Source organism: Salvelinus fontinalis, chromosome 12, assembly GCF_029448725.1.
Source record: "Salvelinus fontinalis isolate EN_2023a chromosome 12, ASM2944872v1, whole genome shotgun sequence".
Lineage (NCBI taxonomy): Eukaryota > Metazoa > Chordata > Actinopteri > Salmoniformes > Salmonidae > Salvelinus > Salvelinus fontinalis.
In genome coordinates, this window is record NC_074676.1 from 15,551,276 (window position 1) to 15,569,509 (window position 18,234).

The 18,234-nt window shown below is 44.7% G+C and overlaps 1 protein-coding gene across 3 annotated transcripts in view; it reads left to right on the forward strand.

Moving 5' to 3' along the window:
* The window catches only part of LOC129866873 (inositol 1,4,5-trisphosphate receptor type 2-like), a 156,750-nt gene that overhangs the window by 77,898 nt on the left and 60,618 nt on the right, over positions 1–18,234 (forward strand). For all 3 annotated transcript variants that reach the window (XM_055939881.1, XM_055939882.1, XM_055939883.1), the window contains 5 exons: positions 6,758–6,854; positions 7,779–7,966; positions 8,256–8,448; positions 10,537–10,790; positions 11,817–12,017. In XM_055939881.1, coding sequence (XP_055795856.1) covers positions 6,758–6,854; positions 7,779–7,966; positions 8,256–8,448; positions 10,537–10,790; positions 11,817–12,017 — 933 coding nt within the window. The remainder of the gene's footprint in view (positions 1–6,757; positions 6,855–7,778; positions 7,967–8,255; positions 8,449–10,536; positions 10,791–11,816; positions 12,018–18,234) is intronic.

Genomic DNA, 18,234 nt, shown 5'->3' on the forward strand with positions numbered 1-18,234 from the left:
TCATAAGTTATTTGGCCACTTTAGTTGTGATACAAACCTTATCAAAACGTATAGGCCTATGGGCTAGGTGTGCAACTATATGCTTTTCCCGTGGTTCATTTTCATGCCAGCCAGGTTAGCTATACTCCTGCTGTGAAGCGATGTGCATAATATTAGTAAAGTTGAGACATAATTATAGTAGGCCTAGCCTATAGAAAGCTGATTGGCACCTCATCTTTTAATAGAGGCTATCAAAACTCTGTTTTCTTGCATAGCCTATAGAAATGTTGCACCACATGAGCCCATGAGCTCTCATGAAGTGATTTGATTTTCACATACATTTGCATTGATGTCAGTGATTAGAGGGACAATAGAGTGCTGAGTACCAGGCAGTTAGCAAGTTTGGTAGGCTACTAATGACCATCAGCAGCATCCGAGCTTGGAGAAGCCTAATTACTCTGACTAAACGGTCACGTGGAATTTGACTTATTATTTGACGGTAACACGGTTACCGTAACAGCCCCAAGCATGTGATTTATTTTTTTGTCAATAGATGTGTTTCATGAGAGGCAAACAAGCCTTGCTGCTTGGTGCCCTGCCATATGACCTCTGGACATCATACAGTCTTCCTGACAAAAACAGGCCGCTGTGCCAGGAACACATCTGAGAATGTTAGCAAATCACATGCGCCACTTCCAAAGTGAACCCGCCGGCAAAGGGTCAGGCATTGGAGGAATGCTTGTTTATGTGCTCATCCTACTATTTGTCTTCTATTTTTCTGAAAATCACCAATCTCACCAATTGCTCTCACATGCAGCTTTTAAGTTGTTTTCCTACTGCACCTCTTTACAGGGGAAAGCATTTCAAACGGTGCTAGAGGAGCATGGCAATGGGGTTTGAGGAAAAGTAAGGAAAAGTGTGTGTGGTGGGGTTGTTTACCAGAAAACGGCGTGGGTGAGAGCGGGGGCGAGTCGTCTGCCACGTGTAGCGAGTGGAGGAGCGCTGTATGACTGCAGCTATTGAACGAGGTGCAGGTAGGGTACACTGAGGGAGAGCGAGACGGAAAGAAAAGAGGTAACAGCTGCTATAGCATTGCTGTAGTGTTCATGCTTAGACGACATGAAGAGATTTTAGGTGCGTCGATTTTTCTCCCATGTAATCATTTTCCCTTCCTTTGAAAAGAATCGTCTCACCTTCTCTTGTGTCTGTCTGGGTTTGGGCTGAGAGAGTGGCTGTTAACTCTTTCACTGCCCAGAAAATAACGGACATTGGCAACAATTGATATATTAAATGTTTATTTATTTATTTAACCCTTATTTTACCAGGTAAGTTGACTGAGAACACATTCTCATTTACAGCAACCACCTGGGGAACAGTTACAGGGGAGAGGAATGAGCCGGTTGTAAAATGGGGATGATTAGGTGGTCATGATGGTCATATTGGGAATTTAGGCAGGACACCGGGGTTAACACCCCAATAAGTGACATGGGCTCTTTAGTGAGATGGAATTGCCCTTCCATCTGAAAGACGGAACCCTAACCAGGGCGATGTCCCCAATCACTGCCCTGGGATATTTTTTAAGACCAGAGGAAAGGGTGCCTCCCACTGGCCCTCCATCACCACTTCAAGCAGCATCTGGTCTCCCATCCAGGGACCAACCCTACTTCGCTTCAGAAGCAAGCCAGCAGTGGGATGCAGGGTGCTATGCTGCTGGTTAATGTGATTGATCAGTGATAGATCACATTCATCTTACCAATTTCATAAGCATGTATGTATAGGCCTACAGTAAGTTTAATTGGATTTTAGTTTTTTAAACTTCCTCTGATCTAAGACTGAAGAAATCGAGCATGGGAGATAATGCTCTGTCGAACGTTCTCTGACATCGACGTCCTCTGATCTGCTTTTCGTTTCAGTGTTTTCGTGGTTGTATTGTATTGATAGCCTATGCTTTAGTGCTATGATACAGTACACCATAGGGCTAGTTATACACAGACTTCCCTCCAACCATAGTTCATTAGATCCACCCTGCTTCCGGTCTCTGCTTCTGTGCAACCATGGGAGCACAGGTGGAAACATTGTGTTCTAGTGTAATGCTAGACTGTTGTTCCCACTCCACGATCACATTCCCCCATGAAATCGTATTCATTAGGATGTAATCAACAAAATGAATGTTATAATAGTTGGGTCCATATTCATAAAGCGTCTCGGAGTAGGAGTGCTTATCTATACTGAACAAAAATATAAACGCAACATGCAACGATTTCAACAATTTTACTGAGTTACAGTTCATATAAGGAAATCAATTCATTGATATGAATGAATTAGGCCCTAATCTATGGAGTAAACATGACAGGCAGGGGTGTAGCCATGGGTGGGCCTGGGAGTCCCACCCCCTGCTGAGCCAGGCCCAGCCAATCAGAATATGTTTTTCCTCACAAAAGGGCTTTATTACAGACAGAAATACTCCTCAGTTTCATCAGCTGTCTGGGTGGCTGGTCTCAGACGATCCCGCAGGTGAAGAAACTGGATTTCGAGGTCCTGGGCTGGTGTGTTTACCTGTGGTATGTGGTTGTGAGGCCGGTTGAACGTACTGACAGATTCTCTAAAATGACGTTGAAGGCGGCTTATGGTAGAGAAATGAACATTACATTATCTAGCAACAGCTCTGGTGGACATTCCAGCAGTCAGTATGCCAATCCCTCAAAACTTGCGATATCTGTGACATTTTGTTGTGTGACAAAACTGCAAATTTTAGTGCCCTTTTATTGTCATCAGTGCAAGGTAATGATCATGCTGTTTAATCAGCTTCTTGATATGCCACACCTGTCAGGTAGATGGATTATCTTGGCTAAGGAGAAATGATCACTAAGAGGGATGTTAACAGATTTGTTCACACAATTTGAGAGAAATAAGCTTTTTTTTTTTTTTAAATAAGCGTATGGACATTTTTTGGGATCTTTTTTATTTTAGCTCATGAAACATGTGGCCAACATTTTACATGTTGTGTTTTTGTTCAGTATAGGATCAGGTCCTACATCTAATTCATTATTATTTAAAAGGCAAAACTGATCCTAGAGAGGAGCTCAACTCGGACAACCAGATCCACAGTGTGGCGTGCTTGCGCACATCTTTCTCTCGCTTGCTCTCTCTCTAGCCCTCTCTCTCTCTCTCTCTCTCTCGCTCACCCTCTCTCTCGCTCACCCTCTCTCTCGCTCGCCCTCTCTCTCGCTCGCCCTCTCTCTCACTCACCCTCTCTCTCACTCGCTCGCTCGCCCTCTCGCTCGCTCACTCCCTCCCTCTCTCTCTCCCTCTCTCTCGCTCCCGCTCCCTCCTTCCGTCTCTCTCGCTCCCTCCTTCCGTCTCTCTCTCGCTCCCTCCCTCTCTCTCTCTCGTTGCCCCCCTGGCTCCCCCCTCTGGTTTCCCCTTTCGCCCCCCCCCCCTCTCTCCCTCGCTCTCGCTCCCTCGCGCGCTCTCTTTCTCTCCCTCGCGCTCTCTCTTTCTCGCGCTCTCTCTTTCTCTCCCTCGCGCTCTCTCTTTCTCTCCCTCGCGCTCTCTCTTTCTCTCCCTCGCGCTCTCTCTTTCTCTCCCTCGCGCTCTCTCTTTCTCTCCCTCGCGCTCTCTCTCGCTCCCTCTCTCGATCCCGATCTCTCTCGATCCCGATCTCTCTCGATCCCGATCTCTCTCGATCCCTCCCTCTCTCGCTCCCGATCTCTCTCTCTCCCTCTCCCTCTCCCTCTCCCTCTCCCTCTCCCTCTCCCTCTCCCTCTCCCCCTCCCTCTCCCCCTCCCTCCCTCACTCCCTCACTCCCTCTGTCCTCACATCACCTGACTGGATTTTTTATGACTACATGCAGTAGCAGACCAATAAGTCAGGCTGGCAACTCTTTCGCTCTCTCTCTCTTTCGCAGGGTCTCTCTCTCTCCTCCTCCCTCTGCAGAGATGGCCAGCAGACCACATCATCCGAGGGGGAGGCAGCTAGGGGAAGAGACATGGGGAGCCCGGCTGCACTATCCCTCTATTTTAGGATGTGAGAAAGATTGGCAAGAGACCGACATCTCCTTTTTTAGAAGGGGAATCAATCAATCAAAAATAAACTCATTGCTGTTGAGTTACTTTAAAAGATAGCTTGGATTATATATGTCTGATTAATTGGGAATGAGCCGAGTTGGCTCCCTGAATCATCACCTGCAGTCCATGAAGGGTGTGTGTGTGTGTGCGCGTATGTGTGTGAGAGCCTGTGTGCTCACGGGTGCGTGTGTGTGCATGTGTGTGAGGGCTCAGCTCTTCGCCAGACAGTGCAGGCAGACTGCTGTCTCTGCTGACTGCAGATGAGTTAGTGTTTACTGAGACAGGGAACATCAGCTGCACGTGCTCCCTCTCCACCAGAATGCGGCTCCTTTCCTCTCCGTGCCTCTCCTCAGTGTGCTTATTTGAAGGGCTTCAGCTCAAATTTGATTTGGAACTCCTCCAGTGGATCCTTTTGTGTGTTTGGTGTGCACTATGTCTGTTTTCCCGTCTGTGGTATCCATGCAAGAAAGGATCTGTCGTTTGTCATGACGCGGCCCTCTGTGGTGGTTGCCATGTGTCCGTTCATCGCTCGCTCCCTCCATCAATCCCTCTCCATTAATGCATTATTTGCTGTGCTCTTACACAATACATATTAGTGGTAAGAAAAGGGAGCCTCTGGAGCTTACAAGTTTTCTACCTGCAGGACTGGTTTATACTTCAGTCACACACATGTTGTATTGCGCAAGCAGAGAGAGGGGGTGGTTATTTCAGTGGCTCTCTCTAGGGAGGGCGAAGGTCGCGAGTGTTTGCCTTTCCTTGTCATTTCCAAGCCAGCAACCACTAGGCATTATGTAACACATTCTCCCACAGGAAACACAGGATCAGTAGCTAGTGTACCGTACCTTCAGCTCCGCTCCAGGTTCCTTCTTCCCCCTCTTCCTCTCTCTCGGTCTTTCTCTCTCGGTCTCTGTCTCTCGGTCGGTCTCTCTCTCTCTCGGGTAGGTCTCTCGTTCTCGGGTCGGTCTCTAACTCTCGGTCCGTCGGTCAGTTGGGGTCTCTTGGTCGGTCTCTCTCTTGGTCAGTCGGTTTCGGTCGGTCTGTCTCTCTCTCTTTCTCTCGGTCGGTCTCTCTCTCTCTCTCTCGGTCGGTCTCTCTCTCTCTCGGTTGGTCTCTCTCTCTGTCTCTCGGTCGGTCGGTCTCTCTGACGGTCGGTTTCTCTCGCTCTCTCGGTCGGTCTCTCTCTCGGTCGGTCTCTCTCGGTCGGTCTCTCTCTCGGTCGGTCTCTCTCGGTCGGTCTCTCTCTCTGTCGGTCTCTCTCCCTTTCTCGGTCTCTCTCGGTCGGTCTCTCACTCTCGGTCAGTTGGGGTCTCTTGGTCGGTCTCTCTCTCTCGGTCGGTCTCGGTCGGTCTGTCTCTCTCTCTCCCTTTCTCTTGATCAGTCTCTCTTTCTCTCTCGGTCGGTCGGTCTCTCTCTCTCTCGGTTGATCTCTCTCTGTCGGTCGGTCTCTCTCGCTCTCTCGGTCGGTCTCTCTCGGTCGGTCTCTCTCGGTCGGTCTCTCTCGGTCCGTCTCTCTCGGTCCGTCTCTCTCTCTCTCTCTGTCTCCCTCTCTCGGTCGGTCTCTCTCTCTCTCTGTCTCCCTCTCTCGGTTGGTCTCTCTCGGTCGGTCTCCCTCTCTCGGTCCGTCTCGTTCTCTCGGGTGGTCTCTCTCGGTCGGTCTCGTTCTCTCAGTCGGTCGGTCTCTCTCTCGCTCTCTCGGTCAGTATCTCTCTCTCTCGGTCGGTCTTTCTCGCGGTCGGTCTCTCTCTCTCGCGGTCGGTCTCTCTCTCGGTCGGTCTCTCGTTCTCTCGGTCGGTCTCTCGTTCTCTCGGTCGGTCTCGCTCTCTCGGTTCGTCTCGCTCTCTCGGTTCGTCTCGTTCTCTCGGTCGGTCTCGTTCTCTCGGTCGGTCTCTCTCTCTCGGTTGGTCAGTCTCTCTCTCTCGGTTGGTCGGTCTCTCTCTCTCGGTTGGTCGGTCTCTCTCGGTCGGTCTATCGCTCTCTCTCTCGGTCGGTCTCTCTCGGTCGGCCTCTCTCTGTCTCCCGGTCGGTCTCTTGCTCTCTCGGTCTCTGTGGGAGGAGTCGCTTCTTCTCAGTATGTAATTTTAACAATTCCATCAATCCATGTTGCTAATGTAACGATCTCCCTCGTGACGTTGTCTTTATTATATGACCCTGAGTATTGGCACCATATAGCCACAGTGTACTGGATATGTGTTGGATGTACCACAGAGTTGTGTAATGTGAAAAGGCCATCTCACCGGATGTAAAAGCCATAGAAATAGAATTACGAGAATGGCCAAGGCCCCTCGGACACGACAATTGGACTGCACCCTCATGGACACACTTAATATGGTCTATATGGTATTATAATTCTATATATTTTGCAAAAGTTTCAATTAATAAAAATGACAAGACTGAATATGTATGACTGTGTCCCAAATGGCACCCTATTTCCTTATGGGCCCTGGTAAACAGGTGTCATTTTGAGATGCAACCTTTGTCGTGATTGAAAAATAATTCATGGAAAATGTGTTTTTCTTCGGTGTCTCAGAGTGTTGATGGGAAGCAAAAACAATGTTACCTGAGTGAACCCCACCGTATGGGGAATTATTTTGTTTTTCTCTGTTACACACAGATAGTGCGAGAGAAAGAGTGTGTGTGTTTCTGTCTGGCGTACAACAGACACGTTCAGAGTCAGGTCTGGATTTAATCTTTTAATTTCTCTCCTCCCGTAGGGAAACGTGTTAAGGAAGATTCTCCTCACTCGCTACTTTGGAAATCAAAGGCTTCACTCCAAATCAGAGTTTGGGAGCGGGAACAGCGCAGCTGGAGGTACTGAACATAACCCCGAAAAACCTCAACTATACCTTAAAGGGATACTTCGGGATTTTGGCATTGAGGGCCTTTTATCTACTACCCCATAGTCCGATGAACTCTTGGATACCATTTTTATGTCTCTGCGTGCAGTTTGAAGGAAGTTTCTAACTAGAGCTCGCACAATTGCTAACTAATGTTACCCATAGATTACCAGTCATTGTGCTATCTGCTAGCAGGCTAGTAGATACCCATATACTTTGCTAACAGTATTTAGCATTGGCTCAAGAAACTACCTCTAACTTCCTTAGTAGATAAAGGGCATCATTGCCAAAATCCCGAAGTATCCCTTTAACAATAATCCCTGTTACTCAGAGGGAGCGAGCAGATAACATGATGTATTGGCTAAAACCACTGTTATTTATTCTTGATAGTTATAAGAGGATATAAGACATACACATACAAACCCTTGGTTCCAAATCAGACCTGTTCAGTCCAATGTCTGCCATGCTTCTGGATGATGTTGTCGCTGCTCTCGCTCCAGTGCGCGTTAAGTGCTAGTATGTAGACGTTATTGGCTCTGTAAGCACATGGCAGCGACCACAAAACGGCAAATGTGTTCGATTACGTTGAAAACAATGGCCATCCATATTGGAAGCAGTCTCCAGTGTTTTTACACCTCAGTGTTGAGACTGCCTGGTGTGCCGGGGGTTGGCACTTTTGCTACTATTCCATTGGTCTATTAAGCCAGACAAGCTCAATCGACTTGATTTTACTCAACGTTTTTTGCAGTATCATGTACACATTTTAAATTGGCATTTAAGAAAAAGACAAGAACAATACAAATGAACAATAAAATAACAAATAGTATTTGAACCCAGGTCTGTTCTAAATCATGTCCTGCCATTTCCCCCAATCAGTCTAATATCTGTCCGTTTGCAGGTGGCTCTTTGGTGCAGGACTCTGACAAGTTGAGCAGCAGCATGGTAGATATCCAGTGTCTGCTGGACAGTGAGGGAGCTTCAGAGCTGGTCATAGACCTTATTGTCAGCACCAAGAACGACCGCATGTTCGAGGAGAGCATCCTGCTAGGCAACGCCCTGCTCCAGGGGGGAAACACTCAGATACAGGTGGGTGGGGAGGAGAGGGGCTCACACAGATACGCAGATACAGAGAAACAAAATCTATGGGTTATAAAAACGTTAGTTGACATGGGCTAGTTGATCTGAACATTTCTGACAAGCTCTCTAAGGTATGCAAGGACTGACATGACAAGAAAACTGATGATGCACTACCTAATTTCTGAAATTGTACTTTGTGCATTCTACTAGTACAACGTTCAAGAGTAAGTTGAAAGCCCCACGGTTTGGGAACCACTGCTCTATCTGATGGGTCGATTACACTTCTTCCCCCTTTCAGAACTCATTCTACCACCAGCTGCACAAGCAGAAGAAGTCGGAGCACTTCTTCAAGGTGTTCTACGACCGCATGCGTCTGGCCCAGCAGGAGATCCGGGCCACTGTGTCCGTCAACATGTTCGAGGTCGGCACCTGCAGGAAGAGAGACGAGGACGTCGACGTTAGTCACAGTGGCGTCCGTCTCAGGAAAACACGTATGTTTTATTTTTTATTTTGTCTCAATAGAATGACTAGAACTGACATTCTCTTTCAAGTCGTTGTTACATGATGGGTGGGACGGCGGCCATATTGAGTGTCCCCATTAGTGTAATTTCAAATTGCTCTGTTCTGGCCTAGTGTTGCACGGCATACCAAAACATCTGTACTTTTTAGATACTAGAACATGAAAAATGGTATGGTAGTTGAATTTGTTACTTTCTGTACTCCTGTCAAATGTGTTAGGTCTTAAAGAGATATCGCGCACTTATATAAAAGAAGAGATTGCTTCGTCTATGCAAATATTTTTGACCACTACAATAAAATGAATCTATAGCCCATGAAATCAGCCAAAACCAGCTAAATAACTCAATGCATGCATTCACTGGGCTGGGCTACATCTTGATTTACCGAGATTATCAATAGAGATTTACCATTCAAATAAATTAGCGTTATGTAGTTTGGTAAAAACAAAGTCAAATTGAGTATATAGTTGATTCATTACTGTATATATGGCTGTCTCTGAAAAATGTAATGATATTGATCTCAAATGATTGTCTGGATCAAACACCATTCGGTGACATTGGCTAATACGGCTTTATTTTTTTGTTTTGGTATCATTTTTGTATCGAGTATCGTGATGGCATCTAGTATTGTGATACTAAACCTGGTGTCTATATTGAATTAAAAACTTCTGGTATCATGACAACACTCTGGCCATACTAGTCGATTCCAATGGTGGTCCTCTCCTCCATACCCCATACTTGGTTCCATCAAGCATCTGTACTTATGTCTATGTTCTGATTTATACCTCAGTGTCTGGAATGTTTTGTCTGTATCTGCTGTTGTTATTTTTCCCCACTTGGGGTCAGTAACATTTGTTAGATTCCAATACCTGTTCTCTATTACCTGTTCTCCATTTAGTTCCTCAACTGCAATCTTTCCCCGTGTTTCATGGGAGAACAAGTCCAGACATGTCTGTGAAGCAGCAGATATTGTAAAATGTCCACTGTCCAGTGCTCCACAGACTGAAGGATCAGAGATGTGTGAAAGGTTGAGTGAATTAAATAGCAAGGGACCAGGGAGGAGTGTGGGAGGATGAGTGGTGGAGAGGGAGCTAAATTTCAAAGCTGCTGAGTCATATGGTTATGCCCTGAACATGACCCTAGAAGTCTCCATGGAGATGATGGGGCTTAGGCCACTGAGATCCGAAAAGGGCTCTCAATGCAGACATACAGGTAATAAACCTTGAGTGTAAATTTGAGTAGTATGTGATATTATTTAATACTGTAATATACAGTAAGTAATACTGTGTAGTATATGCATTGTTCTTCAAAGGTTTACAACTCCAGCCATACCTACATAGGAATAGTAAGGTACTCATAAGGTCAAAGGTCGCCTCCATTTCTCTCTTTGCTGACATTATCAGACTCCCAGTGCTCAGTTGATCCTTTTGGCAGGGTCATTTACTAATTTAATCAGCAGCGTGACTACAGTAAATGTAATATGTGGTCTCCCCTGTAGCATCACTGACCCAGTAGTTTGGAGTGATTGCGGTTCTGTTGTTCCTGTTTCGCCACCACGCCTGTGGTCACAAGTCAGGGGCCATGTGAGAGGTCACATCACTAGTCTATCAAAGGGCCATTCTACCCAGATGGGTTGTTTTGACCAGAAAACCCAACTATACAGTTAACCCGTTGTCAGAGGGGTCACAGTAATTTTAGAATTATTACAAAAAAGGGTTTGTTTCATGATAAGATTTCATATGAGTTCTACTGAGAGGGAAGCATTGAAAAACACTCATGACATTCGATTGGCTCACAGGGTTGGGGTCAATTTCATTTCAATATAGCCATATCAGGTCAGGAAGTGTATTGCAATTCAAGTGATGACATAATCCAAAAAGTTATGCTACATTTTCAAATCCTGAATCTTAATTCCACTGCAAAATTGTCTGACTTGAAAGGAAATCAACCTTTAACCCTGGTCAGCAGAAATCCTCAACATTTCTGGAAAACCTGTAAATGTTTAGGAATGTTTCCAGAATTTTGCAACCCTTCAGTGACCCACCCCGTCTCCTCCTCTAGCAAAAGACTCTTCCCTGCACATGATAGACAACATGCGTGGCCAGTTGAAGGAGGCGTCCTCGGCCACCTCCAAGGCCTTTGTCTCCTTCCGGAAGGAGCGGGACACGGACCTGGAGGGCCAGGCCGGTGAAGGGCCCGGGGGAGGGGCCGAGGAGAGGGAGGAGGAGGCCCAGATGAGCCGGGCAATTACCATCATGAAGCCTATCCTGCGCTACCTGCAGCTGCTCTGTGAGAACCACAACAGGGACCTGCAGGTATTGAATTGAATAAACCTTATTGAGGATTTGTCACCAGCATAGGCAGTGTATGGAGAGATCATAGTTCCTCTGACCACAAACTGAATTTACTAGTGTTTACCATGTTCACCTGATGAGTGAATCACAAGTGAATAATCTCAACAGGGATTAGCAGGTAGGCCCACTGCATTTGAGGAAACAGATTAGATTCTGAGCTGAGCATGATCATTTTTCTTCTCATCTCCATTATGAGTCAGAATCTCCACAGAGATCTAACAGCAGCCTATCATAGCACCACATCTATTTAGGAATCCAGCGTTTATGTAACCATCTGGGTTGGTTTTATATCCGGTGTAACAGGGTATTATTGTCAATATACACAGAGTATACAAAACATTTGGACACCTGCTCTTGCCATGACAGACTGACCAGGTGAATCCAGCTGAAAGCAATGATCCCTTATTGATGTCACTTGTTTAATCCACTTTAATCAGTGTAGATGAAGGTGAGGAGACGGGTTAAAGAAGGATTGTTAAGCCTTGTGACAATTGAGACATGGTTTGTGCTATTTAGAGGGTGAATGTGCAAGGCAAAAGATTTATGTGCCTTTGAAAGGGGTATGGCAGTAGGTGCCAGGAGCACCGGTTTGAGTGTGTCAAGAACTGCAACGCTGCTGGGTTTTTCCACACTCAACAGTTTCCCGTGTGTATCAAGAATGTTCCACCACCCAGACATCCAGCCAACTTGACACAACAGTGGGAAGCATTAGAGTCCACATGTCCCAGCATCCCTGTAGAACGCTTTCGACACCATGTAGAGTCCATGTCCCGATGAATTGAGGCTGTTCTGAGGGCAACTCAATATTAGGAAGGTGTTCTAAATGTTTTGTACACTCAGTGTATGTCTCACGCTTTTATTCTGAAAAGTTGACACACCCTGCTTTAAACACAGATCAGATGTGCTCACACTCCGATAGGATGTCATGCAAGTATCCTATTAATATGAGCCACCTTTTTCCCCCTCCTGGTTCGTCCCTGAATCCAGAACTTCCTGCGGAACCAGAACAACAAGACCAACTACAACCTGGTGTGTGAGACGCTGCAGTTCCTGGACATCCTGTGTGGCAGCACCACTGGGGGCCTGGGCCTGCTGGGCCTCTACATCAACGAGGGCAACGTGGACTTAGTCCGGCAGACCCTGGAGACCATCACAGAGTACTGCCAAGGACCCTGCCACGAGAACCAGGTAGGGGACCAAAAACTGTGCCCGTGTAGAGGTTATTTGGAATCACACTCTTGTGGTGTGGTGTGCCTGCCTGAAACTTGTAAATACAAATTATATAATGTACCACAAGGATTTCCTCTTTGTCTAATGGTTAAGACATTGAACAGCAGTCCTGGGCCCCCAAAATATGCATGTGCAAGTTTTCATGCAACAATTTGCATTTATAAAAACTCAACTTGACTTGGGAATGTGCTTATCGTCCCACATAACTTTAGACCATGCATATACACAGTTTCTAGTGGTTGAATTATTGCATTGCATGAAGACAAATGTAGCCTTGTGCAAATGTGGTATATACAGTGCATTCGGAAAGTATTCAGACCCCTTCCCTTTTTCCACATTTGTTATGTTATAGCCTTATTCTCAAATGTATTAAATCAATCTACACACTACACCATAATGACAAAACAAAAACATGTTTTTAGATTTTTTCCCTTAATAATTAAGTATTCAGACACTTTGCTATGACACACGCAATTGAACTCGGGTGTATCCTGTTTCCATTGGTCATCCTTGTGATGTTTCTACAACTTGATTGGAGTCCACCTGTCGTAAATTAAATTGATTGGACATGATTTGGAAAGGCACATATAAACTCAGCAAAAAAAGAAACGTCCTCTCACTGCCAACTGTGTTTATTTTCAGCAAACTTAACGTGTAAATATTTGTATGAACATAACAAGATTCAACAACTGAGACATAAACTGAACAAGTTCCACAGACATGTGACTAACAGAAATGTAATAATGTGTCCCTGAACAAGGGACAAAATCAAAAGTAACAGTCAGTATCTGGTGTGGCCACCAGCTGCATTAAGTACTGCAGTGCATCTCCTCCTCATGGAATGCACCAGATTTGCCAGTTCTTGCTGTGAGATGTTACCCCACTCTTCCACTAAGGCACCTGCAAGTTCCTTGACATTTCTGGGGGGAATGGCCCTAGCCATCCCCCTCCGATCCAACAGGTCCCAGACGTGCTCAATGGGATTGAGATCCGGGCTCTTCACTGGCCATGGCAGAACACTGACATTCCTGTCTTGCAGGAAATCACGCACAGAACGAGCAGTATGGCTGGTGGCATTGTCAGGATGAGCCTGCAAGAAGGGTACCACATGAGGGAGGAGGATGTCTTCCCTGTAACGCACAGCGTTGAGATTGCCTGCAATGATAACAAGCTCAGTCCGATGATGCTGTGACTCCGCCCCAGACCATGACGGACCCTCCACCTCCAAATCGATCCCGCTCCAGAGTACAGGCCTTGGTGTACCGCTCATTACTTCGACGATGAACGCAAATCCGACCATCACCGCTGGTGAGACAAAACCGTGACACATCAGTGAAGAGCACTTTTTGCCGGTCCTGTCGGGTCCAGCGACGGTGGGTTTGTGCCCATAGGCGACGTTGTTGCCGGTGATGTCTGGTGAGGACCTGCCTTACAACAGGCCTACAAGCCCTCAGTCCAGCCTCTCGCGGACAGTCTGAGCACTGATGGAGGGATTGGGCGTTCCTGGTGTGACTCGGGCAGTTGTTGCCATCCTGTACCTGTCCCGCAGGTGTAATGTTCGGATGTACCGATCCTGTACAGGTGTTGTTACACGTGGTCTGCCACTGCGAAGACGATCAGATGTCCGTCCTGTCTCCCTGTAGCGCTGTCTTAGGCGTCTCACAGTACGGACATTGCAAGTTATTGCCCTGGCCACATCTGCAGTCCTCATGCCTCCTTGCAGCATGCCTAGGGCACATTCACACAGATGAGCAGGGACCCTGGGCATCTTTCTTTTGGTGTTTTTCAGAGTACGTAGTAAGGCCTCTTTAGTGTCCGAAGTTTTCATAACTGTGAAGGGCCTTGAGAGAAGGGCCTTGAGAGAAGGGCCTTGAGAGAAGGGCCTTGTTCATGGAGGTGACCAAGAACCCAATGGTCACTCTGACCGAGCTCCAGAGTTCCTCTGTGGAGATGGGAGAACTTTGTAGAAGGACAGCCATCTCTGCAGCACTCTACCAATCAGGCCTTTATGGTAGAGTGGCCAGATGGAAGCCACTCTTCAGTAAAAGGCACATGACAGGAGTTTGCCAAAAGGCAACTAAAGGACTCTCAGACCATGAAAAACAAGATTATCTGGTCTGATGAAACCAAGATTGAACTCTTTGGCCTAAACGCAAAGCGTCACGTCTGTTTTTCAGTGGCAGGGACTAGGAGACAAGTCGGGATCGAGGGAAAGCGGAACGGAGCAAAGTACAGAGAGATACTTGATGAAAACCTGCTCCAGAGCGCTCAGGACCACAGACTGGGGAGAAGGTTCACCTTCCAACAGGACAAATAACCTAAGAACACAGCCAAGACAATGCAGGAGTGGCTTCAGGACAATTCTTTGAATGTCCTTGAGTGGCCAGCCAGAGCCCGGACTTGAACCTGGTCGAACATCTCTGGATCAACCTGAAATAGCTGTGCAGCAATGCTCCCCATCCAACCTTACAGAGCTTGAGATGATCTGCAGAGAAGAATGGGAGAAACTCCCCAAATACAGGTGTGCCAAGCTTGTAGTGTCATACTCAAGAAGACTCGAGGCTGTAATCGCTGCCAAAGGTGATTTAACAAAGCACTGAGTAAATGGTCAGAATACCTATGTAAATGTGACATTTCAGTGTTTTTTTTTTTCATGTAATTTGCAAAAACTTCCCCTTTTTTTTTTTGCTTCGTCATTATGGGGTATTGAGTTTTTTATTTGTATCTGTTTGTTCGATATCTCATTTAATTGGACCCCCTTTACAGTAGTAAATAGATAAACCATTTCAAGTAATTTGCTATTTTCGATCTAAAGCGCAGTTTAATGGGTGAACAGATGGTTCACCTTTTCCATTGATATTTGAATAGTGTCATTTCAAATTTCTCCAGTAAACATTATTTCATTTAAAAACTTAATACTGCATCATTACAGAATACATTAATGACGTTTTCTGGCCATGAGTTCATATTCTCGAGGTAGCCATGCAACAAATAACCATGTGCGTCTCATCTAATTGGGTCTATTAGATAGGCTAAATTCAATTTCATGCAATTTCATGCACCCAACAGGGATCGCGGTTTATAACATACAGTAGAATTTAACAGATGAATAGAGAATTGATATTTAGCTTCGAAGTGTGTAGGCCAGGGTTTCCCAAACTTGGTCCTGCCCCCCCTATCCCGCCTGGGTGCAGATTTTTGTTTTTTCCTAGCACTACACAGCTGATTCAAATAACCAACTCATCAAACTTTTGATTATTTTAATCAGCTGTGTAGTAGTTGGGCAAAACCCAAAATGTGTACCCAGGGAGGCCCCATGACTTGGGTTTGGGATGCTACCACTGTAAATAGGCCTACTGTAGTTTTCCTTTTTAATGGAAAAAGTGAATTCAAAACATTATTGCATTTAAACAATCTGTTTACAGGTCCACAACAATTTGCAATTGTTTTTGTCTTTCAGAAACGGTCAGATACAGCAAATATCACTGCAAAAGATATCATTCTGCCAACACCTCCAAAAACATTTTATCAAGTGTGCCATGTATTGCGATTTCCTTTAGATACTGTCTTGGCCTAATTCCAACACTTCCAAAGTATACAGCAAGGAAGGGCTTTATTGTCACCATAAAAGGTGAATGATGGGAGTTTTTCTGGCGGAGTTATAATGCTCATTCACGAGCGCAAAGTTTAATGACAGGTCTGATTTATGCATATGGGATGCGCCAAGTTTATAAATCTGAAAGGCACACGCAGATATTTAGTGTTAAATTTACACAATGGTTGTAAATGAGTGCCCTGGGGTCACCAACCGGTTACACTAGATGACTAATGTTGCTGTGCTCACTTTACCATGGAAGGAAGATGATGAATAGTGTTGTTATTTTGGAGTTGGATTACTACCATGCAAGATCATAACTGTATGCTACATCAGTGTTTCCCAATTGTTTTGGTCAGGAGGCCTGTCCAACACGTGAGCATGACATCGATGTGACAACCATGTACAGTAACAGCCATGTGACATCCATGTTTGAATCACATACAGCTCCCACTCACATGAATCATACATCAGCACTTTCACAGTTGGGTACAGCACAGGAAAAAACCCTGATGTATGTCACATTCATGGTAGTGCATTGATTTTTTTGGGTTCAAGCGTAGCCATGAAAACCATTTTAAATGAATGTACAGTAAATGTGAGGGTGTTCAGTAACATGTCAATTTATGAAGTGGTTGGAAGTTACAGGAGTAGCCTACAATCCTGCCAAACAGACAACCATGTTGTCTAAAACATCTTAAAGGGATAGTTCCTGCCAAACACAACAGTATTGTCTAATTGAGTCTAAAACATCTTAAAGGGATAGTTCACTTTTTGGAGGTTGTAGCTCAGGGATTCTTGAAAGATGGGACAATCAACATTTTTCCCACAAAAACATTTCTTAATATGAACAACATTTTAAATGTAATTTTGATAGACCAAAGTATCAGCTATCACCATGCCAAAAGGAACAAACTACTAATAAATAAATCATAAAATGCAACTAACTGGATTTATGATAACTCTGTCAGGCACCATAAGTGTTTAAATGCCTTGATTGTTTAATTCTAACATTAGATAATTCAAATATACTGAACGAAGATATAAACATATGTAAAATGTTGGCCCCATGTTTCATGAGCTGAAAAAAAATCCATACGCAAGAAAAGCTTATTTCTCACAAATGTTGTGCACCAAGTTGTTTACATCCCTGTTAGTGAGCATTTCTCCTTTGCCAAGACAATCCATCCACCTAACAGGTTTGGCATATCAAGAAGCTGATTAAACAGTGTGATCATTACACAAGTGCACCTTGTGCTGGGGACAATAAAAGGCCACTCAAAAATGTGCTGTTGTCACACAACACAATACCACAGATTTCTCAAGTTTTGAGGGAGCGTGCAATTAGCATGTTGACTGCAGGAATGTTCACCAGAGCTGTTGCCAGATGATCATTTTATTTTTATTTCTTTACCATAAGCCGCCTCATACGTTGTTTTAGGCAATTTGGCAGTACATCCAACCGGCCTCACAACCGCAGAACACGTGTAACCCCGCCAGTCCAGGACCTCCACGTCCGGGTTCACCTGGGGATCATCTTAGGAGGGAGGGGGGTGCTGCCCTGCCCTTTTTGGGGGGGAAATAAATTCTGATTGGGGTGACAGGGCCAAACCAATCATGTGAAATCAATAGATTAGGGCCTAATGAATTCATTTTACTTCAATTAACTGTAACCCAGTAAAATCTTTAAAATTGTTGCATGTGGCATTTATATATTTGTTCATTAGATGTAATACAAATCCCCAAACTTATTTTTGTGTTATGGTGCTATATAAGCTCCAGAGCTAATTTCGTTAGCATTTTTCCATGTTTTTATAGATTTCAGAAGTTAAAACAAAATTTCTAAAGCAAACATTATCCCTTAGATAATCTTAAGGTTTAGTAATCAGCCATCAGTGACGGAGTTGAGAAGCCTCAGAGTTGACAACAAATACTCAAAACAGACATATTTTTGCCTCTAAAAATAAAAGTTCAATACAAACATTTGTAAAATAGAGAAAATTATTTATTTTAAAATCCCCAGTAAAAACAGTCATTCGATCAGATCTTCCAGTACTCTGGAGTTGACGTTAGACAAAATCTGACGTTGATGTTTAACAGAGTTAACAACATTTTTATTTTTATTCATTCAAGTGGTATACAAAGCAGCAATTTTGTTTTTCCTCAGTTGCTTTATGACTGTAAAACCTAATTTAAAGATAAACATTTTTGATGTAAAATTCACATCCTGTCTTAATCTACCCGGGTGATAGAGTTGACCGTGTATGGTTGTGACATGGTGATTTTAATATTGTTTGTTTAAATCTATCAAAAGAAGAGAACTTTATAGACAATGAGTGGTCTTGCTGCACAACATGTTAGGAGGACATGCAGAAAGGGGTCCTTATGGTATAGCTGACCCTGCTCATTCCTGATTTAATTTAGGATTTTAGACAAATCTGACACTTAAAAAAAAATGTTTTATATACACTGCTCAAAAAAATAAAGGGAACACTTAAACAACACAATGTAACTCCAAGTCAATCACACTTCTGTGAAAACAAACTGTCCACTTAGGAAGCAACACTGATTGACAATACA